This window comes from Chrysemys picta, chromosome 2 (assembly GCF_011386835.1).
Source record: "Chrysemys picta bellii isolate R12L10 chromosome 2, ASM1138683v2, whole genome shotgun sequence".
Classification (NCBI taxonomy): domain Eukaryota; kingdom Metazoa; phylum Chordata; order Testudines; family Emydidae; genus Chrysemys; species Chrysemys picta.
Genome location: NC_088792.1, coordinates 204,837,190 through 204,863,013, shown reverse-complemented (window position 1 = coordinate 204,863,013; position 25,824 = coordinate 204,837,190). Strand labels below are relative to the sequence as shown.

Genomic DNA, 25,824 nt, shown 5'->3' with positions numbered 1-25,824 from the left:
AACTAATTTCATCATGGGGTATCATATTGACACCCACATGGTTCATAAGAGGGGACGGAAACATTCGATTCACCAGACCAACTTCTACCCCTTGAGATTATGGAATAACTGATAGCAGACATAGGTTGTTATCCTGTATGTAGACCAACGCTAGAGAGTGATGAAATACTTCACCAATGGGGTTTACAAATATTTGCTGATAGCAGGGGAATGGAGAAACTCAGGAATTTTAATTTCCTTTTCCAGACACTGGAAAAATATTTGTGCAGTGGGCATAGACTCTTCTGCCTGTTTGCACCAAATCTGACCCCTTCTGCCCTGCTCCAATTCGTTGTGTCACGTCTTGTCTCTTTTCCACTCCTGGTTCTTTGTCCCAATCCCATTCTCCTGGCCTCCCCTAATCCTTAGGTTTCTTGTCCCAGTCTCCTTGCCCAGCCAATCCTAGTCTCCCCCTCTAGATTTCCTCTCAGTCCCAATCTCTCTTCCCCCGTCCCCAATTCCCAGTCTCCATGCCCAGCTAGTTGCTGTTCCCCCTTCCTGGCTTGCCCGTCTCCCATTTCCCTCTCCTCACTGGCTCTCAGGCCTAGTCTCCCTGCCCAGGTTTCTCATCCAATCTTAGTCTTCCCCGAACCCCTTCTTTGGCTCTACCCAGTCTCCACCATTCCTGGCTCTTTGTCCCAGACTCACTAGATTCATTGTTCTAGTCAACTCCATGACCTCCTCCTGAATCTATTCTTTTGTACACTCTGCATTTGAATCAGACAGCTTCTTCTCCCATGCTGCCTGGATGCCAGCATGAGAGTTATTGAGAGCAAAGGCTCCCTATTCTCAGTTTTGGGGCCTAGCCCATCCTGCCCAAGACCGCCATTACAGGGAAAGGCCATTATAGGCAAAGGCCAGCTTCATCCCTGGGCTGGAGCATGGCAGATGCACTGTGGGGAAGGTGCATTCAATCTGGTCAGCACTAGGAGCTGAGAGAGCGTACTCGGTGGTTTGGTAGCATGGCACATGCAAATCCAGTCAGCAGATGTGAGGGGATGAAGTATGCTTAGTGAGGGTGCAGTCTTCACAGATCTTAGTTACTAAAACTCATGAAGTCTGAGCATGTGCAAACTGATTTTTTTTTTTGAAGTCTTATAGTAACTTGTGAAAATCTGCCCAAATTTGTCCAGGGGCTTTATAGTTGGTTGGAACATTGCTGAAATACACCGTTCCTCAGTTGAAATGTTTTGCAGAGACATATTGGTTTTGACAACATTTTGAAAGGGGCGGAGGGGTGGGAGAACAGACAGAAGGGCAACAAATGTTTGGTGAAAATTCTGGGTTGATTTTGAAGTGTCATCAAAACTTTTGACCCTCTTTAATGAAGCATCAAAAATTGGATTCTCCGCTCTACCAGCCACTATGTGAAGCTGCCAAAACCTTTCTACAGCCCCAGAACAAGTCCGTGCCCACACTCTCCCACCCACACACCCCAGTGCAACTCCCTAGCATCTCCCAGCTGTGAAAGTTCTCCTGCACCTCTGAGAACAAAGCTTTCCACATCAACAACTGCATCCCAGGCTGATAAAAACCCTTCCATGCTCCTAGGACAGCTTTTGTCCCCACCCCAGTCCCGCCTTTGTCAAAACCATTCCTGTACTCATGCAATCCTACACGTACACAATGCGAAGAAAGGTGTCCCAATTTTTCATTTGAAAAATCTCTCTGCCCCCATCACCCATATCCACATTATTCACTCACTATTAATCTAGAAGTAATCAGGCTTTTATTTTATGCAACAGATTTCTTTTCAGATTCTATAACCAGTAATTTATATTAGAGTATTGTTAACAACTCTGGACATTAGCCCAATATTGCAAATTGAAGTCTTTGCATATTTTGAAAACCCAAAATAGAAGTGGTTATTTAGTTTGAAAAAGGATTGCTGCACATGCTTGAGACTTCTCTTGCAAAATGTTTAAGGATTTTTTTATATGCGTACTTCATTGCAGACATGTTACAGTTGTATTGACACATTTGAGGCTGTTGCAGTTTGTAGTGACAATTATCTGTGAACTAAGACATCTGGAAAGTCCTTTTAACTTGATAGGCTATAATAGCACTGAAGGAATATATTGTTTTGTCAAAAATCTGCATTCCAAGTAGGTCAGTAAGCCTCATGCCTAAATACAAAAGTCTGTTGAAAATTGCCCATTCACCTAGCCTTAATTAGGACAATCTAAGGGCTATCATTGTCTTTGCAAATTTGACTAATATAAATAATTTTGAATCATGTGAATTTTGTCACCTCATCCCTTTCTCCATATCTTAAATAAATATATTAAACAACAGTCCTTGCACAGAACCTTGGGGCCCTGCACTACTGTTTTGCTATGTTGAAATTGGCCTTTGATTTCTGTCTCTTAGCCAGTTTGTAATCTGTGACAGTACTTTACTTTTCACCCCATTATTGCTTAGTTTCCTAGGGGCCTTAGTTAGTCTAAAATTCCACAATCACAGAATTTGCCACACAGAATCCACCATATGTTGCAGAATGTTCTGCAAAATCTAAGATTTATTTATATATTTAAATGAAAGTTTCTAGTCCATTATGTGTGCAAATAACCCTCTAATCTTAAAAATGTCAAACAAATGTAAAGCACTGAGTGTGGCGTTGTCTTGTCTCCCTAAGTGGGGAATCCTAAACAACAACTGTGAGGTATGATTTGCCCTATTCTCTTCAGTAGAGCTTAATGATGGCACTTTGTCAATATTGTTAGCGGTTTCCCTGCTGTTCAGTTTTAATACATTATTCAATTAATGTTTGGTCCTCTCTGTTGAATGTACTGGTGGATATTGGGACAGAGAGGAATGGGTTGCTGTCAGAAGTTCCTGGGATGGTGTAATGGGGGACACTCGCTTCTTGAGTGCCTCAAGCTGATGCAGGGCTTTTCCTGCTACTGGTGCCCTGGGTAGGTTATCAACCTCATTAGGTAGGTCTTCAGTGCTCATCCCTCCATCTGGGTCTCACAATCAAAAAGCTTCTTAGGTAGCAAAAGTCCAATAACAGTCTGTTTGCCCTTATGAGGGTTTTCAGCCTCAGTTCAGGACCCTTTAAATTCAGGCCTTCACTCAAGCTTCCAAACAAGCCTGGTCCCCTTCTCAGGCTTTACACCATTTAACCAGTGGTCAGTGAGGTACACAGGCCCACCCACTACTCCGGGTTCCAACCCAGGGGCCCTATAGACAGCAGCCACATACTGTTTAATTCAGTTCATTACTGCTACTTCCCTTAGCTTCTTCCCACCTGGCCCCTTTAATCCTGAGCTAAGGAGTAAAGATAAAGTTCTCAGATCCCCTCTCTCTCAGCTTAAGCAAATGCAGCCAAAACCAAACTTTGGTAGTCTCTTGAGCGTCTGTGGCCAGCAACGCACACCATGTTTTGCCCCAATGGCCCTAGGAACTGAACTGCTCAGCCCCTGCAGTGCTTTTTATCTGAGCCTGCTGAGCTCTGATTGGTTGCTTCCATGCAGCCTCTCTAGGCAGGCCTGGAGGACCCAACTTTGCTGCTCCTTTCCTGGTGTGGGGTGTAGTAGGACTGCGGGGACTCCAGCAGGGGCTGCAAAGGCAGTGGGTACCCCATCACAGATAGGATTCCCTTCCTCTCTGCCCCCCTCCCCCCAAAAAAGTCCACTGGCCCTGTGCACCTGTCACTGAGGAAAGAGGAATTGCTTCCCCTCCCCATTACCAAAAGCCACCAATACCTCATGGGTGCTAAAAGCTCAAATTGTTTCCCATGTCTTCTCTTCTGCCAAAAGCCCCAAATATCTTTGAACCAGCTGTTAAACCTTTATCCCCTCCCAACAACTTCTACAGTGTAGATATGTTTCGACAACACAACCATCTGTGCCACATTAAACATTGAAAATTTGAGGACAACAAAATGTAAATTAAAATTAATATCAACTAGGACATAAATAATGCTTTACTTGTATTATTCATGTACATGTTTAATTCAATAAACTCAAAAACTGAATTTACCTGTCTCTGCCACAGAATTTTCTGTGTGCTTTTCATAGAAATGCTGCAGAAACCCAGAGGGCCTTACAGTGAAAATTGGATTTAATTTGCCACAGAGTATTTGGGTTCTTGGTTATGGTGCATTGTGTTAGCCTGCATACGTTTCCCTGGCAAAGCAACTAACATTTAAGGCTGATACTCCTAGCCATAACATGTCCCGTTACCCTTACATTTTGTAGCATATATTTGGATCGAACACCACAAAGAGGTCTGATATCCCTGCGTTATGTAAACACAGCAGGAACAAGGCAAAGTGTCTGGCTCAACTTTGAAAATTTTTTTTTTTTTTTTTTGGGTTGTGTCATATTCCCAACCTGAATGCCTTTTTAACCTTCAGTATTATGTTGATTCCTGCTATACAATAAGCCTAATGTAAAATAAATACCTTGAAAAAGCTTAATTCTTGTTGGAAAAAATGAAGTCAGTAATAGCTTTCATTTTATCTTAACTTTCTGGCTGAATCCAACAATGTATTCAAGATCTGCAATAAATTAGCCATGTAAAAACAGAAACATTTTTCTCAAGAAATAAAGTTATACAGTGGCATAAAGTGAACTGGATGCAACACTACAATTACTGGGGACAATTTTATTCATTCTGAATGCCACAGCTTTTAATATCTACAAGAAACAATAAACCCTTTGTCCATTAAATTTTTCTCAAGAATCCACAAATGTGTATAAAAGCAGTACAAACCAGAGAACCTTAATGAAACAGACCCATCCTATTTTCTTTAAAATATTTCAGTAAGTCTAGAAATAGTACTTTTAAAATATATTTCAGCTTGTAGACTTTTTAATGCCAGGGTAACATGGGAAAAGTGCTTTGCTTGATTAAATTATATAACTTTTAAAATAATGTTTCTGCTGTGCTCAGTCACCAAATGTGATGTGATTAAAGTTAGGATGCATTTTATACACCTTTATCATTTTTGTCAAACTCAGTTAAATAGAACAACAATGATTTTAAGTAAAACATATCAAACATCCTCTAATTTGTTGGTTGCAAGTGTTTTTCTAGAACAGTGGAAGAAACATGAGGCACTAAGGTTGTTTGGGAATACTGATGCATATTTTTCCTTGTTGTCTTGTCTATATCATGTACAATTAATTGAACATCAGTGCAGAAGGAAAGCATTCAGTTTTCATTTTGTGCCGATAGAAACCAAGTATAGTAATAGCATTGTGCCAAAACAGGGAGTAGAAAGATGGAGAGCTTGACTAGTAATGAGTGTAAAGATACTGTTGTCAGCTGTTTTGGCCTATTTATGAACAGCTTCGCCACATTTCTAACTAAATTATATGTGAATATCAGAATTACCTGTGAACAAATAAAAGCCATTCCGACTGTCATGGTTCTTGATTGTCAATACTTTGTTCTCTCAGTCAGTTATGCTCTCCAGCTGTTTCCCAAATATGTTCAGTGTTTTTAGTTCAGCCTATGAAACTTCCCCTGCACCCAATATACATATCTGACACACAGTTTTTTAATCTACAAAACACTTCCTAATAAGTTAATTTTTGTCTAACTCAGTTTATTAATCTATGTCTTAGCCTCTGCATTGGTTTGCAGCTGGTAACATGGGTTAACATCTATGCTATGAGGGATCTTATGTACTTCAGTCAGTTGTCTACTTACCTGACTATTTAAGGCTAGACTGTCTTCCAGTGTGATAATTTGGTCACTATGGCAGGGTAGAATGTAAAAGTTCATATTAAGTCTTCCTCTTACATATAGTCCATGTGTGAAGATTAGATTAATTTAACTTTTAAAAGAGCTAAACATATATAAGGTGATGACTGTTAAGTGTTTGGGTATAAATGCCAAAAATTAAGAGCAGTTATTCGGGGGAACACCTACGGTCGGTAATGGGGGGGGGACGGGACAATAAAAATTCAGACTTCCTGATGTATGACTTTGCACTAATTTAACAAGAGAAATGAGAGAAAACAGTAGAAAATGTATGGTGAGGAATGCTCCTGCATTGGCAGAGAAAGATGGCCTGGATGGACTTGTAGGTCTTTCCCATCTTCTTCGGTTCTGTTTATTTATATTTATGTGAACTTCATAACTGGAGAGAAGGGGAGAAACATCTAATGGCAATATGAATTTCACTAAATCTTCACTTTCACAAGTATTGGACTTTGTAGGAGCTCTGTTTTTATCTTGGGTTTAGGATTTTTCTCTGGATCCCTTTCTGAGGGAGGGGGGGGAGGGATAGCTCAGTGGTTTGAGCATTGGCCTGCTAAACCCAGGGTTGTGAGTTCAATCCTTGAGGGGGCCACTTGGGGATCTGGGGCAAAATAAGTACTTGATCCTGCTAGTGAAGGCAGGGGGCTGGACTTGATGACCTTTCAAGGTCCCTTCCAGTTCTAGGAGATGGGATATCTCCATTAATTTACAATTTACAATTCCCTATAAAAATACATGCATATTTTTCTCTTCAAATAGTCAAGTTTGCTTTGCGCTGTGTCTGAAACTAGGCACCTAGACTAACTTTACTACATCAAGTAATATTTATGCAAACATTGGAGCATATGTCCTGCAAATGACTGCATAATAGTTTAAACCTTCCCACCAAAAATGTTAGATGTCGCTTAGTATGCTTTAAACAAATCTGTTTTACTTCTGAATTTGTTAAACTTGGTAAGAGTGACTTAAATCTGTTGTTGTCAAGGTGAATGATTGTGCTGTAAGTTCTTTAATGAGTTTTTTGGTCCTAGTGGAATATCTAATTGAGACTTGTACTCCTAAAAGTGATACAGAAAGATACAGTGTCCATTGGTGCTAATTTCCTTGGCATACCTAGAGCTAATGAATAAGACTCTTTTACATAGCATGGTTTAGAACAGCGTAGGTTGACCTATGTCTCTGAACTAGGGCATACACAATATGTTAAGTGAGATTCACAATAAAAGGAAAACAGATGGCAGTATTTAGGTGGGGGGAAAAAGAGATGCTTTATTGACTGTTCATTAATGAAAAATTAATTTTATGGTTATAATTCTCACAAAATGTGTCTCATTTCTCAGTTATGAACCAACAGTATGTAATAGGAAGCCAGTAGTGCACCTAGACTCTTCTTGCGGGTTGTGGGAAGACTGTTTTTGCTCATGTTTTGGTTATTTTTTCCATAACTCATTTATTTCCTTCTAAAGTATTTTGGAAACTCTTTAGTCATGGATTGAATTATATTGTAGGAGCAATTTAGGGACTTCTTTTTAAGGTTTTGTATCTATATTTTGTTTGAAGCTCCCTTTTCAGTGAAGCTTGGCAAATTTAGGTCTCTTATCTCTGTACAGGCTGGTCTCAAAATTGAGGGATAGCCCCAAAGTTTAGTTTCATATGAACAAGTGCATCACCTGTTTTAATGTGGACTGAAGTACGCATGACTCAGGCTGTATTTTTTTCCACAAAGTTTCATTTTCGTGGAGTAAAATGGCAGACGTCAGGGGGCAAGATAGCATTTTATAAACAGATTTTAGTGGCCTGAATGGACAGAATTATGTTAAGAATGCTTACACACCTGAGGAAAGAAACAAAGAATTTCCATTTCCTTTTGTGGTTGCTGGACCTTTACTGTGTTCATAATGATGTATTCTCTAGGAGGTTGGGAAGTGAAAGAGTACTATTAACAAAATAAAGCTCTAGCAACTATAAAAGCGATCAGACATTCTAGGTTTTCTCTTTTCTATATGCTTGATATTTTATTTTCCTCTGCTCTGCCTTTAAATGGTATAGTCCCCTGAAACAAGGATCCTGCTCTGATGACTGGACAATTGAGGAGGAAGGGAAGAAAAACACAGAAACAGTACTGTTTCTTTTTGGAGAATTTTCTCCAGAGCCACCAGTATTTTCTTCTCCCCTTGTCCCCTGCTTGCTCTCAAAAGATGTGATCTTCAGGTTCAGGTCTGTGGCTCCAGCCAGTGCTCAGTCCTGAAGGCATGTGCCCTCAGATAGTTTTTGATTTCCATACTTGGAGTTCTCTTCTACTTTTTTTTGTACTGGACAACCAAATAGTAAGTGAAACATTGACTGAAATTCTAAATTTCATGTTTGTCCCCTCTGAGATTAGTTTTCCACAGCAAAAAGTCAGTTTCCTATTTTCTGTGACTCTATCATGACCATGAAATAGTCGTATGATTATTTATTCTAAGAAAAACTCAAATTCAGCTTGGTATCCAAATGATTCGGAAAGGAAATAGAACTCATCTGATATTTGCTTGCTTGATTTAATTTGTACCTGTGCATTTATTTTACAGGAGGTTGTTCCTTTGATGAGCCATTTAGCTCCTGTGGATATAGTCAATCTGATGATGATGATCTTAACTGGGACCAGGTGAACACGCTGTTAAAGCCCTCATCTGATCCATGGATGCCATCAGGTTTGTTTGCAGTTGAAACTCCTTTTCTTTCATTTTAGCTTGTAGCACTGTGTGATAAAGCTAAAGCAAAGTTCTATCTAAATCTTATTGCAATTGTAGTACTTAGCTCTTCAAAATGATTTGGTTAATTGTGCAAAATGAAATTCTATTTTGTTATGTTTAAAACTGTAGGCAAAAAGTTTCAAACTTTGATACCTGTAATTAGGGAAGAGAGAAGGAAACTAGAATGAAGGAATAAAAAATTAATAAATAGTAGTGGAGAGAAATCTTTTAAAAAGGAATATTCAAAGGGGAAAAAATCTTGGAGGGAAAACAAAAATGGTTTTAAGTTTAAAAAAAAAAAGCAAACTGTTTTGAAGAGAAACTCTGGAAAAAAAAACCTAAATAAGGGGCCAGATGCAAAATACTGAACAAAGTTCTGCTTATTATATGTGCTGTATGCACACAATATTTAAAAAGCATTTTGATTTGTGGTATCTCATGAAGGCAATGTGCTGTGGCACAATGGGACCAAATTTCACAGCCACAATCCCTACATTCCAATGCAATATTTATTTTATTCTATTTCCATGAAATACTCTTTTCCTGTATCTCCTACCCCACATGTAAGCATTCAGACCTGTGCCTCAGGGTTGAAAATATTCATGGATATAAAATTCATCACTGATTATTTTCAAGGATGCCCTCCTCTGGGTCCCAACTGTACTCCCTGACTGCCAACTCCTGTGATGTTGGCTGGGTAGCTTGGCCCAGAATCTCCTTTTCCTTTTATATACTGAGACTTCATGTGGTGATTGCTATCCACCTACGAATGCCAAAAATAAAAACATCACGTCCTGAGTGCAGTGGTTTTAACAGTACAGCACTTCCTCTGCATTAATGAACAACACTAGCTATTATATATTACCCTCATAGTATATTAAGAAAATTATTTCTATTTTAAATATACCCAGATGGTTTGATAGCCTTTCAGACTGTTATTTCGTTAATGTCCAGATAATTTAGTGCCATAACGTCTCAGTACTATACCCTAGTGGTTGAAATCCCATTAATAGTCTTCTGTTTATAAGAATAAGAAAGTGCTGTTAAAGTGTTTTTTAAATACTATCAGCCGGTGAGCAGGGGGTTGTTGGATGGAGAGAAGAGAGTAGGAAGGGCTGGGGAAATTTGAGGGGTAGATGTAAGTGATAATGTTAGTTTACTCTGTGATAGAAACGCACGTGGCTGGTTGAGGGAAGGGGGTGAAGCATCCTTAGGAATCTTGCAAAAGCCTGGGATTTTGGATCTACAGCAGTTATATGGACCTTCTTCCTAGAAAACAGGAAGCAGGGAAAGCCAAGGTGCTCTCTGGATATATATCGGTCACTGCCAGTCATGTATTATTATGGACAGAATCAGATCTGGTGTTGACACTTGCACTGAAATGCCTTTCCGCTTTCCATTCAGTTTCCTATGTCTAAAGTAGAACTCTTTAAAACAAATGCTCCTGTTGACTGATTGACTACTGGGATTTGACCTTTGTGTTAGATAGAGTTCATCATACTTGTTTAAGGATATTTTAGAAGATTCCTTATAAAGTTGGTTCTTGTCCACTAGCACTGCCACTTGCTATATAAACTTTCTGGAGCGTTTCATTAATGCGTAGTACAATTTCTCAAACAGGTGCTAATGCAAAGAAATCAATATCTGAACACTTGAATTGCTTGCAGTACAAACCATATATTGTCCTCAGAGTGGTCATGTTGCTAACAGTTCAACGTCTATTTGAGGGTTTCTCCTCAACTCTCCCTTTTTTTCTGTTTGTGTAAGGGAAGAGATTTCAGGAAGTTTCCCCAATTTGGGGGTATTTGGAACACCTCAGACAGGTTTTTGCTCTTCTACAATTTGATGAATGTACTTTTCAAGGTGTTCAGTTTCCAAGGATAAGAATCTAGTTAATGTAGGTAATGTTATTGTTAGAGAAAGGAAAATGACTTGTAATATAATTTATCATATGTCACTTGACTTGATTCTTTGTCCTCCTGCCTTCCTGTCAGAGTGGGAGGTGAAAATCCTTGATGTTTTAACTTTCTGGTTATCTAGTTACATGGATATTTAATTTGGGAATAAATTATATTGAGAGATCAGGGAGCTCTTTTCTCTCCATTCAGAAAGGAAGTGAAATGTTCTTGGAGTTCTGGACAAGAACATGGACAATTGCTCTCTGGAAAGGACATACATACTGATGCTTCGAAAGGTCAAAAACCCCTTTGAGAGCGGAGGAATTCTCATTTGCCAAACAATAAAGGCAACAGATTCAAGGGCAGAGATCCAGTCAAGTAATATCAATTTTTTCTCGTCACTTGGTGTAGAATTTTTTTTCTTTTCTTCTTGTTCAAATCGTTTTCTTGACAATTTTAATTAGTTTTCAGTTAGCCTTGAACAATGAGTTATGCGAAACATTAAAAACAATGGATTTGAAGTAGTTTGTCAGCAGTTTCTGAGCTACATATTTTAGAAAAACTAATTTCTGATGGTAATGAATAGAACTTCTTAGATTAATGGTTTGTGGGGAATTCTTGGCTTTCACAGCAAAAAGCTTTATGCAACAGTATAAAAATACTAGACTAAAACAAGTATGCTCAGTTCAGTAGTCCCTTGGCAACAGCAGAATTAATGTATGTGACTTGGCTAATTTTAGGCAGTATGCTTCAGTGAGTGAGTTGATGTCAAAACATAACATTTCATATTAATTAGGTGGCAGTGGGGGGAAGCACACCATTTAGTTCTTGAATTGGGTATTTGATTTATTTTACTCCACAGAGACTATTAAAGGTTAAGATAGCTCTACTTCAAATAGATAGTTGTTAGCTTTAAGCAGTAAACTATTTAAATAGGACCAAAAATAAGAAGTGTTATATGGCAAAAAAAAAAAGAAAAAGAAAAAGGATTTTTAGAATTCCTAATATTTACCAAGATTCTTTTCAGATTTACAGTGTTTGTTGTAAGATCTTTCTGAACTGTATTAAAAATAAAAGCTGGAATAAAATGTGTTTTTACAACACCTAGCACAATGGGGTTCTAATCTTAATTGGGGCCTTGGCATGCTACTGCACTGCAAACATAAATAATGAATTAATTGTTACTAAAAGAAGTAGGAGCATTCAGTGCCCTGTTTTATTTGGAAACTATCATCAATTTAGTATAGGCCTTAATCTGAAAATGCATAGAACAGACCAAGAAAGGAATGAAATTTGTGCATTTATACACACAATTATATGGCCTGAATATTTATTAAGCCTCCACCATCTGTTTAAAGTGTTAAGAGTCAAGTGTACGAGGAGTCAGCTGGAATAAGCAGATACTTTAGTAACTTATTTCAGAAAAGATGTTATTGTTCACAGGATGAAGATAAATTAATTTAAACTGTAAATTTGACTCCACAATTACATCATCTTATTCCTGCATTTTAAAATGCTATACCAGTGGTGGCCATTCCTTCTCTCTAACCCTCCGTCTCTCTCCTCACCTTCTTACTTTATGAACTTTTATCTTCTATAAATGATATTAGAAAACCAGATTAGATTAATATTCAGTAGTTACGTCCGTGTTATACTAACTGCATAGCCCGACTGAATTCCTGCCCCTTGTTACTTTGACATAATGGCACACATACCTTACTGAAAATTCTACAAACTATTAAATCCTGTTATAACTGCAGGAAAACGTATGAAGATTATAAGAAATTATTTTGGACCAGTGATCAATATCTGACCTCTTACTAGCAGACTGGGTTAGGAGCAGAGTTTTCATTTTAGGTTAGTTGTCCCTTTGCTGGGATTCCTGCTAATATAGTCCCTAGAGATGCCACCTCCTCCCCCCAATGTGTTTGTACTATATAATGAAATAACATTCTTTCTTCTACAGCCTTTCTTCATCCAATTACAATCTGCTCTCTGCCTGATCTCAGGCTCCATTCCCCTTCCCACACCCGTTTACTCCTTTTCTCTCTCTCTCTCTTGCTTATGTTCTGTTTCTGTCTTTCACATTCTAGCAATCCCTTTGTGCTCTCTCCCTCTCCTCGCCACCATGCACACCTTTGCTGATGTCCTGCCAAATTCAACATGGAGCCTCAGTGTTCTGAAGACAGCTGCTTGCTCCAAGCTCATTATCTCTGGAGTTTCCTTGGAGGAGCCCCAGAGTGTATGGCATAATAATAGTTCTAATACTTGGCCACTTTACGGTGCTTTACATTATTGTCAAAGCAGAGTACAGAGATTCTTGAATTATCACATGCCCCTGACATGCATAGGAATGTACGTAATACGTGAGATTTGTAAAGAGCAGCTGGCCCTGCAATTATGAAACCTCACAATGACACTTACTGAGTGGCCAGAAAAGTAGGGAGGGAAGGCAGAACTTGGATCAGGAAGAGAGAAGAGAAGAAGAGGAGAGAGCAATGTAGGCATTAGCTGAATGGATAAAGAATGAGAGAAAGTTAGGATGTAGGCTGGAGTTGGGGGATCTATGTCAATGAGCTGACTGTACTCAGACGGAGGACGGGAAGCGGGATCAGATTCTAGATCAGAGGATTGAGAAGGAATTAGATAGGGATCTGGAGAAGTGGGATGAAAGAGAATATTCAGATGGCTCAGATAAGAATCCAAAGTTGTTCAGGCTCTTCTGAATCAAATAATGTTCCCCTGTTATCAGTTTGCATGCTGTAGATGTGACTCTTGTCACTAATTGTGTTGTAGTGATAAATATACGTATAATTGTAAGTGAGAAATAGAAATATTACCAGTAGTGTGCTTATGTGTTTGGCACTTCCTGCATATAATTTTCACTAATGTTTTGTAATAAAACACTTAATTCAGTTGTGTGTCCTCCTTTATGCTTCACAGTCCTTCCTCAGTTCATTTCCAAAGTGTAGTGGAATAATTTCTCTTGTCTGTGGCTGTGGTTTGATGTCCATAAAAGAATGTCATTGAATTCACAGAGTGACTGACCCCTCATTCTGTTGTGATTTTGGATTGTTCAAGATCAGTTGTAAATCATGCCTTCACAGGCTACCTTTTGGATACTCAAAAGGTGTTTTAAGCTTAACAACCCTCATGCTATTCATGAATGTGGTATTGGTCAAATATTGGGAGAGGAATTTTGTCTGTACCTTGTGAGATGAAAAATATGTGATTTACATAGTTATGTTTTTGGATGTGGTTATATGCTTATTGGCATCATGTGTACATACCACTGCTGAATGCATAACAATACACATACCATTAATTGGCAAATTCACAATGTTTGATGCAAATGATTATTTTAAGTAAGTGGCCTGTTGATATACAGCTAGCTGATATTACATACAATGAGATAATGATTACATTAAGTCTTTAATATTAAGGACCTTTAAGTGGTTGAAGTTACAATTACACAAAAATATTTATTTTTATGTGGGAATGTCATTATCCCTCTCTGGAAGGTGGATAAATGCAATAGAAATCAATTGATTAGTCTACTATTTTAAATCCAAATAGTGTCTAACCATAAAATGGTTATGGTACTTTGCTTTGATTACAAGAACAGTGTTTTAGCATTTAATATATTTTCTCAGTAGGTTTTGTTTTCCTATTTAGCAGCAATGTTCCTGCTTCATTTAAATTTTTGTAGCATAGGATTACATATCACCATATATCACTTATGGTGAGATGTTTCTCCTAAGTAACTTTAAATAGCTATATTTTGAGGTTTGTTTAAATGTTATCCACAGAAAATGTAAATTAACATCAAAAGGTGGGATTTGCATGTGCCACATTCTCTTTGTTAGTTATATTTTATTTTTCATGGAATTTAAGATTTTACAACATTGGAAAATGAAGCATGTTATTCTGCACATGAGTGATACCAATGCAAGCTTCCCTGTAAAGCCTAAAATGGAGTTCCTTTCTAACACCCAGAAAGTAGTTCACTTTATGTATCTAGTCAATCTTTGGAGCCTCTGTTGAGACTGCCAATAAGGGTGCCATTAACAGTGGCTGAATTTGTCATGCGATGACACACATGAGTCAGGAAGTATTGGTTTTTGTGACCCTGTCCAACACCTTCCCATTGTTTCCTCATTTACTTGAGGCTTGTCTACACTATAATTTGTAACCTGCTCCGGCCAGGGACGTTGTCTATCTGTTCTTGGAGGTTTCTAGCATACCTTTGGTCATTGTAGAAATCATTTAATATTAAAAGCAGTCATCCTTATTTTCATGGGGCAGGGGAGGAAACCATTGCAGAGATGACCAAATTTTTATTTTCTGAATAGTCCACTTCCCTTTGCAAGAAACTTTTTTTTTTTTCAAATTGCATGAATTCTGTTGAACTTGTATAATATACTGGTAACTCTAGCCCAGTTCACGGGAAATTGGTATCCTGAATTATTTTCTCTTTTGTAACATTTGCTAAAAATAGCTTCTGACCAGAGCACAGACGAGTTCGTGTTTCACTCTGAATCATAAGGTAATAGATTAGTTCCCTTCATCTTCTTCATCTTCAGGGCCTAGATGTGATGGTGATACGTAGGGCTGTCAAGCGATTAAAAAAATTAATTGTGATTAATCGCATGATTAATCCCACTACTAAACAATAATAAAATATCCAAAAATATTTAATAAAGATTTTATTTTTGGTGTTTTCAAATATTGATTTACATTACAACACAGAATACAAAGTGTAGAATGCTCACTTTATATTTTTGATTACAAGTATTTGCACTGTAAACAAACAAAAGAAAGTGTTTTTCAATTCACCTAATACAAATACTGTAGTGCCATCTCTTTATCATGAAAGTTGAACTTACGAATATAGAATTATGTACAAAAAAACTGCATTCAAAAATAAAACAATGTAAAATTTTAGCGCCTGCAGGTCCACTCAGTTCTACCTCTTGTTCAGCCAGTCGCTCAGACAAACACATTTGTTTACATTTGCAGGAGATAATGCTGCCCACTTCTTGTTTATAATGTCACCTGAAAGTGAGAACAGGTGTTCTCATGGCTGTTGTAGCTGGCGTCGCAAGATACTTGTTCCATATGTGGTAAAGATTCAAATGTCCCTTCATGCTTCAGCCACCATTCCAGGGCATGTGCGACCATGCTGATGATGGGTTCTGCTCGATAACAGTCCAAAGCCGTGTGGACTGACACATGTTCATTTTCATCATCTGAGTCAGATGCCACCAGCAGAAGGTTGATTTTCTTTTTTGGGTTCGGGTTCTGTAGTTTCTGCATTGTAGTGTTGCTCTTTTAAGACTTCTGAAAGCATGCTTCACACCTCGTCCCTCTGAGTTTTTTGGAAGGCACTTCAGATTCTTAAACCTTGGGTCGAGTGCTGTAGCTATCTTTAGAAATCTCACAAATAACTTCTTTGCATTTTGTCAAATCTGCTGGGTCATCATTCAAGACTGCTCTAACATGAAATATATGTCAGAATGCTGATAAAACAGAGCAGGAGACATACAATTCTCCTCTAAGGGGTTCAGTAACAAATTTAATTAACACATTATTTTTTTTAATGAGTGTCATCATCATAGAAGCATGACCTTTGGAATGGTGGCTGAAGCACGAAGGGGCATATGAATGTTTAGCATATCTGGTATGTAAATATCTTGCAATGCTGGCTACAAAAGTGCCATGAGAACACCTGTTCTCACTTTCTGGTGACATTGTAAATAAGAAGCGGGCAGCATTATCTCCCGTAAATGTAAACAAACTTGTCTTAGCGATTGGCTGAACAAGAAGTAGGACTGAGTGGGTTTATAGGCTCTAAAGTTTTACATTGTTTTGTTTTTGAGTGCAGTTATATAACAAAAATAATATATATTTGTAAGTTGCACTTTCACAACAAAGAGATTGCACTACAGTACTTGGATGAGGTGAAGTGAAATATATTATTTTGTTTATCATTTACAGTGGAAATATTTATAATAAAAATAATATATACTTTGATTTCTATTACAATGCAGAATACAATATATGTGAAAATGTCAAAAAACATTCAAAATATCTAATAAATTTCAATTGGTATTCTAGTTGTTTAAAAGTTCAATTAAAACTGCGATTTATTGCGATTAAGTTTTTTAATCGTGATTAATTTTTTTGAGTTAATTGTCGGAGTTAACTGTGATTAATCGACAGCTCTAGTGATAAATGTTACATAAATACATAAGCTAGAGATATTATCCAGCAGATTGAAGCAATGGCGCTGATTCTTCTCTCAATTTAATGAATATAATTTAGGAGTTGCCCCATTGAAATCAATGGAGTTATCCCAGCGTAAATGAGAGGAGCCTCTGGCCCAGTATGTAGTTCTTTTCTCTTTGTCATGTAAGCTAGTTCTCTTTCTGTTGCTCTACTACTAGAGGTTTGTTTCCTACCTAGCGATGAAATTCTCCTCCCCCCCCCAACCCACTTTGGTTATGATGGCTTCTGCAGATTTTCATTCACTTAATGTCCAACTTCCTTTTCCTCCTTGGCTAGGTCAGAGTCCTAACTATCTACTCACAACTCTCATCATAAGGCTTTTATATGTTGTAACCATTCCCAGCAGGTTGGCGCAATATTTTCCTTCTCTAATTCAGGGGATGGTTAGGCACAGAGCATAAGACTCTTTCCGGGATGTGGGAAGGACACTAAAATCTTATGCAGTTGATTCATGGGCAACGATCGCTGGTTTTTCTATAGGTTGCCTAAAAGGCTAGTCATCTTTCAGATCTGGACAGGATTCTGCCACAGATGGCAGTGGTTAGCAAGCAGTTTGTAATAACCTCCTGTCATTAAAGGACAAAGTAGAAACCTAAGAGGGATCCTCAGTGTGGTTCTGATAGGAAGAGTCCTTAATATTTTCAGCCTCTCTCTAAGGTCATGTCTGCACTAGAAGCACTATAATGGGATAGCTACAGCGCCATAGCTAAGCCTGTAGCGTAGATGCAAACTGCAGCTACAGAAGGGTTTTTTCCATTGCTGTAGGAACTGCACTTACCTGAGTTACAGTAGCTAGGCTGACGGAACCATTCGTTCATCAACCTAGCTGCATCTGCTCTAGGGGTTAGGTCAGCGTAGTTACAACCTTTGGGATATAGATTTTTCATAAGCTTGAGCACTGTAGCTATGTTCACATACATTTTAAGTATAGACCAGGCCTAAGATTTTCTTTGTTGCTTTCACCAGGCCCATTGTACGCTCAGCTCTCATTGAAAGGGAGAGGCTGAAAACAGGAAGAGCCTTTGTCATTTGAGGAGAAGAATGAATTCTTTCTTCAAACTCCTTGTTGTTCTCTGACATCTGTGGCAGAATTTTCCTGTTCTGTCCTAAGATGAAATTTGCTAATTTTTCCAGGTGAGGACTCCTCTCAGTTAAGCAGTTGGCAGAATAGCCTAGAGACTATTGCCTCTGAAGAGACTTTGTAGGATTTGTATCTTCTTCCCTATGCCCCAAAAGGACTCTTGTGCTCTGGAGTTCAGTCACAAATTTAATTAACACATTTTTTTTTAAACAAGCCTCATCAGCAGGGATGCATGTCCTCTAGACTGGTGGTTGAAGCATGAAGGGACATAAGAATCCTTAGCACATCTGGCACATAAATATCTTGCGACGCCGGCTACAAGAACGCCATACAAACACCTGTTCTCACTTTCAGGTGACATTGTAAACAAGAAGCGGGCAGCATTATCTCCTGCAAATGTTAAAAAAAACAAACTTTTGTCTGAGTGATTGGCTGAACAAGAAATAGGACTGAGTGGACTTGTACGCTCTAAAGTTTTACATTTTTATTTTTGAATATAGGTTTTTTTGTACATAATTCTACATTTGTAAGTTCAACTTTCATGATAGAGATTTCACTACAGTATTTGTATTAGGTGAATTGAAAAATACTGACCGGTTTCAGAGTAGCAGCCGTGTTAGTCTGTATCCGCAAAAAGAACAGGAGTACTTGTGGCACCTTAGAGACTAAACAAATTTATTAGAGCATAAGCTTCGGATGCATCCGAAGAAGTGGGCTGTAGTCCACGAAAGCTTATGCTCTAATAAATTTGTTTAGTCTCTAAGGTGCCACAAGTACTCCTGTTCTTCTTTTTGAAAAATACTATTTCCTTTGTGTTTTACAGTGCAAATATTTGTAATAAAAATAAATATAAAGTGAGCACTGTACACTTTGTGTTCTGTGTTGTAATTGAAATCAATTATATTTGAAAATGTAGAGAACATCCAAAAATATTTAAAGAAATGGTATTCTATTATAGTTTAACAGCGTGATTAATCGCACAATTAATTTTTTTAATTGCTTGACAGCCCTAGTTTTAATGAGTCTGACTCAAGCTGCGAAAAGCTGCGCTCACCACTCATGACTGACCAGTAGAGGGAAAAGAATCTTCAAAGCTGTCCACACATTAGGAAAAGTGTCCTTCGACTCTGTATCATGAATGAATTGGAGAACTTGGAGAGTGCTTCCTGTGTGACAAAATGTAATGGATGTTGTCCACTTCAACATAGATGTCTTAATAATTCATGTCTGAATGTTTCCCATGTGTCAGCATCTGGTGAAGGTCCATACAATTGTTAGTGTTTTCCTGTCCACCAACAGCTTACTAAGAAACCCCAGGTCTTTCCTTGGTGCTTCATTTGTCTGAATGTTTCTTCGATGGACATTCGAGCAGTGTCAATGAGCGAACAAAAAACTCCCTCTTGAATTTTTCTTCTGAGCTTCCCATCACCTCATCTCTGCCCTTGTAACCAAACTGTCTTTTCTTCCGATGAATACGAGTTTCCTTGAAGACAGGCTCAATTCCTAAGTTTTCTGACATTTCTTTGGCAGCAGTGATGTCATCTTCAAATTTGTCTCTGTAGGCCACTACAAACTCAAGGCAGCTTCTCATCAAAGTAGTGGAGATCGCGATGTCCATTGACTCAGTATGTAATGCCTTTCTTACAACAATTACTTGGAACAGGATAGTGTGCCAAACTACAGTTGAGACCAGAAATTTTAAGTCCGTGATTTGGTTTGCCAGGCTTTGCACATTGTGTCAGGTTCCAGCCTCAGCTTTACTCAACTCTGCCAGTTCCATCAGGGCATCGGAAACCTCAGTCACTTGGTACCTCCCTGGCCTTACACTGTCAATGTGGCTCTCCCAGCGAATGTCACTTAGTGGCTTTATGGACAGATTTATAACATTGTCTATGAGGATCTTCTATCTGATAGATGATGCTGAAAACCGGACGCACATCCTCTGCAGTACTCCGAAGAGAGATGCTGAATCTAAAGATGATGATGCTTCATCTGACATAACCAGGTTGAGGGAATGGCAGCCACAAGACTTGAAGAAAGCTCTTGGATTCAACGTAAGGATCCTTGTCTGGATGCCACTGTTTCTTCCCTTCCTGTTCATGCCATTGTCAAAGCTTTGGCTGCAGCAGTCCTGAAGCTTCATTTTTCTCTCATTCAAAACAACTCTGTTAGGCATTTTCCAGTACTGGAAACTGATAATGTTCCTTTACTTGGATAGAGCCATCCTTGTCAACAAATCTTACTGTAAATGACATATTTTCACTGTGACTAACGTCAGGAGTGCAGTATGTTATCAAGCACCTTTCTTGCCATAAGGTCAATCAATCAATTCGTTTTGAATTGTTTTGCTGCAGTAATGGTTCATCACTTCATGAACTACTCGACGTAGGTGCTCACGCATAACATCATCATATTTCCCAAGGAGCTCTACCAAGCCGAGGAAATTACCATTATGTTCAGTGAGTAATTTATCCGATGAGCCCTGGAAAGCCAAATTATTCTTTGCAAGGAAGAGGGTAATTGCGATCAGACACTCGAGCACGTTCCTCTAATGCTGGGTTTCTACCTTAATGATGCACTGGTTTTCTGCTTCTGAGTCTGGACTCGACTTCCATCCATTTTGGAGTAGGCCATAAATGGGCTGGGTGACTTTTCATGTTGCTTCAGAGTATCAGCTAAGTTATGTCAGTAATTGTACTTGGAAAGTGCAAGCAATGATTTGGCATTCTTGTCAAATATTTTGCAACAAAAACAGAACACTTTTAGTTGAAATAAACTGCCAACTAGTTAATACCGATTCAGTTTCTCACCATTCTCAAGTACTCTTTCGCAGTGTGACTTTGAGAAGTGTCACTTCTGTTCATTTACTGGAAACGTCATATCCTTGATTTTGCCCGGTCTGTTCAAAATTGTGCAATCAATATTGGCAGAGTTTAGGGTCACTAGTCCTAAAGCAGTATCTGATGTATCGATTTGTGGTGTGCAATTTTTCTCACTGCTGTTAGTGTCATCACGTGAGGCTGATGCTTTGTCATTTTTCTCCTTTTCACGTAAACCAGATTTTTCTTGGTCATTACTCTCTCTTTCATGTGAGCTACATTTTTATCATTCCTCTCCTTTATGCCACCAGGAAAACTGGACGATTCTCCATCACTTTCCTCACATTTTCATTCCTTATCTTCAGGTAAATCTCTAATTTCTTAGTAATAGGACTTCCATCATTTTTGCTTTGCACGTTAATTTCTTCTGCACTGGGACGATTGCTACTGCCTAAAGCCCAGTCTGTTATTCTGTTTCAGATATTTTCCCATCAAATTTGCCCCTTGCTGCAATCTAGATTGCAATTGAGCTTTTCGCTTCTAATACTGAGCTCCTGAAGGCTTCTTCAGGGGTGTAACAGGTCCTCTGCCCGCCCCTCTTCCTGGGGCCCACTGGCTGCCCCAATAAAGCACAGAGAGGCTTCTCCTTTTGCAGCACCCCTGGCTTTATTTACAGACTTCTCCCACCACCAGTGATATACTATATACAGTTTGCAGGCCTTACAATCTCCACTTCCACCGAGAGCCTGCCCTCAGCCCGGAGACTGACCTTCCCCTGGCCATCCCCTCTTCCTTCTGGCTGCCAGCCAGCCTTTATAGCCCTTGAACCCTCAGGCCCGCAGGTGCAGCCAGTTCTAAAGGCAAGACACCAGACTTCTCCCCAGTCCCAATCTATTTCCCCTGATTGGGGCTGGCTGAGCAGGGGCTAATTAGGTGCCTCTGCATCAGCACCCTGCTACAAGGGGCATTTTTTTTTCCTACTGGGGCAGACATACATTATTAGGAAGAGCAAAAGTCTGTTCCACGGTCTTAGAAAGTCATCAAACATTATGTGTTAAGCATGGCAAAAGAATATAAAAGAAATACTGTTACTTGTTGTGTAAAGATGAGAGAGATGTATTGAATCCCTATAATTAAATGTCCTTTATTAGTCAGTATTTAAACTCTTCAAGTTGTAAAACACAAGTACATTTTCACAATTGCACAATAAAACAAGGTTCACAGTATCACAGCTGAGCTCTCACTTCACTTCAGTTATTTCTTGTATCTCACTGACTGACTGGCGACGCCCCATCCTTTACATACCCATGAAAGCATGGCTGACAACCTTCTAGGAGGTTTGAGGAAAATGTAGTTCTCAAAGTTTGGAAGATTCCACGAGATTCTAAAAAGGTCGATAACATTCTAGGAGGTTAGTGAAAAATGAATCCACATACAGAATACCTGAAACATGTTATTTCAAACATTCTATTTTCCCTTTTGTCACTAACAACGAAAACAGCGCCCCGAGCCTGGTACCCCTGGTTGCCTGTGTCGTCTGTCCCTAAATTCGGCCCTGGAGCTCACTGAGCAGGAGTCACAGAACCTTGCAAGTTCAGGAGGGAGGAAAAATATCACTGTATTACCTATTTACTAATTATTCTAGTGGGGAAAAAAATCTTAATTAGTTGTAAGGCTTTTCTTTCTTTTTGCCACATTGGTTAGTCCCATTAGATTTTTTTCTCATGGATCCTTCCATTTAGAAATGAAGGAATGGGACAAAGCCCTTCCTAACTAAATCTGGCGGAAACTTGGGATTTTTGGTTTGCAGGAAATTGACATTTTGAAATTTCTCATGAACTGGAAATTCTATTAATTTTTCATTTTGTAGATACTGACACATTTTTTTCTAAAACTAAAATATGCTCCCAGCCACCTTGGCATTTGTTAACTGAAATTGACATGATCTTTGTTAAGAATCATGTCGATTTTAAACACGGGCTTCCAGAATCTGTGACTCTGAGGCAGCTGCACCATGCGGACTGTGCTGGGGTTCTCAGTGCTTCTGGGCTCCCAGGGCTTCCTAGCTGCCCACTCTGTGGCGTTAGAAAGCCTGGTATGGTGGGGCTGCCCCAGAGCCTGGGATCCCCAGTAGCCTACCATGATTCCATCAGAAACATACCTGGTTTCATATCTCTAAGGTGCCACAAGTACTCCTCGTTCTTTTGCTGATACAGACTAACACGGCTACCACTCTGAAACCTGAACCGGAGATGTTTCTGCAAAAATTCCTCACCAGCTCTGTTCCTAACATCTACAAGTTTACTAAAAGAAGTGTGTAACATGACCCCTTCCATTTCCACGGCTCAATCAGTTATTTCCCATTGATCTTTTAAGACAGTTGTTCTAGATAAAGGGCATATAGTCAGTCCTACTCATAGTCAAAATTCAGGTGAACAGAAGATGGCCTCAATCACTCCCCTTTACAAGCATTCAGTATAATTCTCCAGGGAGCCATTTCCTTAGCATATTATTTTAAGGCTTACTGCAGAAATTAAAGAGGGAATTCTTACCTTAGTCATATTTGTGGGAGATTAAAAAGATTTTGTACATCCCTCTTTATAGCATTTAATGTGTTGTTAAGTGTTGATGGTTGACAGTATTTTTGTTGGCATTTGGAGCTGTGGCTTTAGGAAAAGCAGCCAGAAAGTCACTGTCTGTGAGTTGGGGCAGAGGTCATTGGATGCCGCACCATAGATAGGCTTGGTAGAATTCAATTTTTATTTTTCTAGAATTTTGATGGATATCAATGGTTTTTATTTTTGAACTTTTTTTTTTCTATTTTCATCTATTTAAATTTTCACAGTTGCAGGAAATTATGGGTGGTGTCGTACAATGGGAGAGGGGCAAACAATTTTTTTAAGACAGATGTTGATATTCAATAACGTAAAGCTTTATAAATTTTAAAATGAATTTTCAACAGCGCATGTCAAAATATACAAAATATTCTTAAATCAAACTCTAATTTCACAAGCAACATTTTTCTTACTTTGCATATCTGTGAATTTCTATTATCATCATCAATGGAAATACTTTTTAGTGGCTTTGTGTGTGCGATGAAATTAACATTTATCAACACTTACTGATAATCTAATCCTTCCAAGTCTAGTCACAAAGCTATTTAATAAATCTGCCATTCACAGAGTGCTTATTATTTTGGTTGAATTTGATATCACTCTGAAGTACATACAGAAGATTTAAAAAAAAAAATCTCTACTTCCACATTGGCCTTACTCTGCCAAATAATTTATAACGCCTTTAGGAACAATTTCTCTTTTTTTAGTTTTTAACATGTTCTTCCTTTTCTTATCAGTAGGTTTCTCTGTTCCCATTATTTAATTAACATGATTCTTTTTATTTGGTGCACAGTACCCTATATGATACTTTATACTCCGTAAAAATGCACAAAAACCTGTCTGTACAAGGGAAAAATATTGAATTTAAAACTTTTTCTTCACTTACTATTTGTGCATACACAATATTTTTCAATTCAAAGTAATCGGCTCAGCCCAAATCACCACAGTTAAGCAACTATATATATTAACTTTATAATATAAATATCTCACAATATCATCTCTAAGCCTAGACTTCTAAACTTTCAGCTCAGCTCCCAAAGTCTTGATCATTAACGTGGAAGTGTATCACATTGAGTGTTTTCACTGATCTAGCTTAAAGTTCACACAGAAGGGACCTATTTTATCTTGTATTAAATTTAAGTTACCTTGCATCTGAAACCAAGACATTTTCCAAAGTGACAAACTCTGAATTCCACTCTACGTTTGCAGAACTTCTCCAGTCGTGGAATAAGCAATTAAAATGCTTTCATGAATTCCATATGCTGAATTAAAGAGCTTAATACTTTCGTGCTGTGTGTTAAATCAATGTAGTTATTTTCCCTACAAACTGAAATAATGCAGTCTTCATCTAAAAGTCACAACATTTCTAATCAGCTGCATTTCAGTAGCACAATGACAAGAAAATATCGTTTGGACCTCGTGGAAAATGTAATGATGTACACAATCATTTCATTACAGGAAAGCAGGTGCAGGTAATTATCCTAATCATAATGTTGCAATAGTTAATAACGTCAAATATCTAATAATTCCACACATGCAATTCATATCCGTAGTTCTGCTTCATGCATATTATGATACATGGCATGCATTTTTTAAAAACATGAGCAAATATGTATCTATATTAGAACATTGACATTGCAGATGCTCATTATAAGAATCAGGTCAATATACTATATATTTAATTGCTGTATATATGTTTGCATTTTTAACTATTAGAATTTTGAGCCTATTTCTAAATCTTTGTATTATTTTGGTTTTATTTCCCCCTCCTTGATTTTGAGGGAAGAGATCTTTATCTATCAGACTCCTCAGAGTCCTTTATTCTTCTTCGAGGGATAGCTCATGTGTATTCCACAATAGGTGTGTGTGCTCGCCACGTGCACCAGTGCTGGAAGTTTTTCCCCTAGCAGTATCCGTAGGAAAGTGCCCCTAGCAACCCCTGGAGTGGCGCCTCTATGGCGCAGTATAAGGGGCACTACGCACTCCCCCCACCCTCAGTTCCTTCTTGCTGCCAGTGAAGGTGCATTGTTCATTCATAGTTAGTAGTACCTATAGTTGAAGTAGCTTAGATTAGTGTTAGTTTAGTTTACTGCGCCCGGGTTGGGGTGCGCCCCAGGCTTTGTCGTGCGACACTTGCAGGTGGCCGAGGCCAGTGAGTGACCCGCACGCGGACTGTTTACGCTGTCTGGGGGAAACCCATCTCAGCAATCGCTGCAAGATTTGCAGGTCTTTCAAGCCTCGGACCAAGAAGGAAAGGGGACATTCGACTCCGAGCTATTCTGATGGAGTCGACGTTGACGCCCACTCCGGTGAGCCACTCCAAGTCGGCACCGGGTACTGCAGTGTTGGTGCATGGCAACCCTTCGGTGCCTTCCGCCAGTCAGCACCACTCCCCGTCCGCGGGTCACACCAAGAAGGCTAAGAGGAGGTCTTCTCCGCCGAGGCACCGGAGCAAGACCGGGGGAGAGACTAGACCCATGTTGGGTAGTTCTTGGTCCCAGTCTTTCTTCAGGCCTCTGACTCAGGTTGAGCGGAGTAGCCCAGACTATTCGGCGAAGGCTCCCCCGGGTGTCCTCCACGCCAGAGGCCCTGCAAGCGGTCTGGGACATTGCGTCTCTGCCAGTACCAGGGGCA

At 39.0% G+C, this 25,824-nt stretch overlaps 1 protein-coding gene across 13 annotated transcripts in view; it reads left to right on the top strand.

The window, feature by feature from the left end:
- Window positions 1-25,824, top strand: part of PTPRM (protein tyrosine phosphatase receptor type M) — a 712,166-nt gene that overhangs the window by 178,696 nt on the left and 507,646 nt on the right. For all 13 annotated transcript variants that reach the window (XM_042843358.2, XM_042843348.2, XM_065585258.1 and 10 more), the window contains exon 2: window positions 8,325-8,447. In XM_042843358.2, coding sequence (XP_042699292.2) covers window positions 8,325-8,447 — 123 coding nt within the window. The remainder of the gene's footprint in view (window positions 1-8,324; window positions 8,448-25,824) is intronic.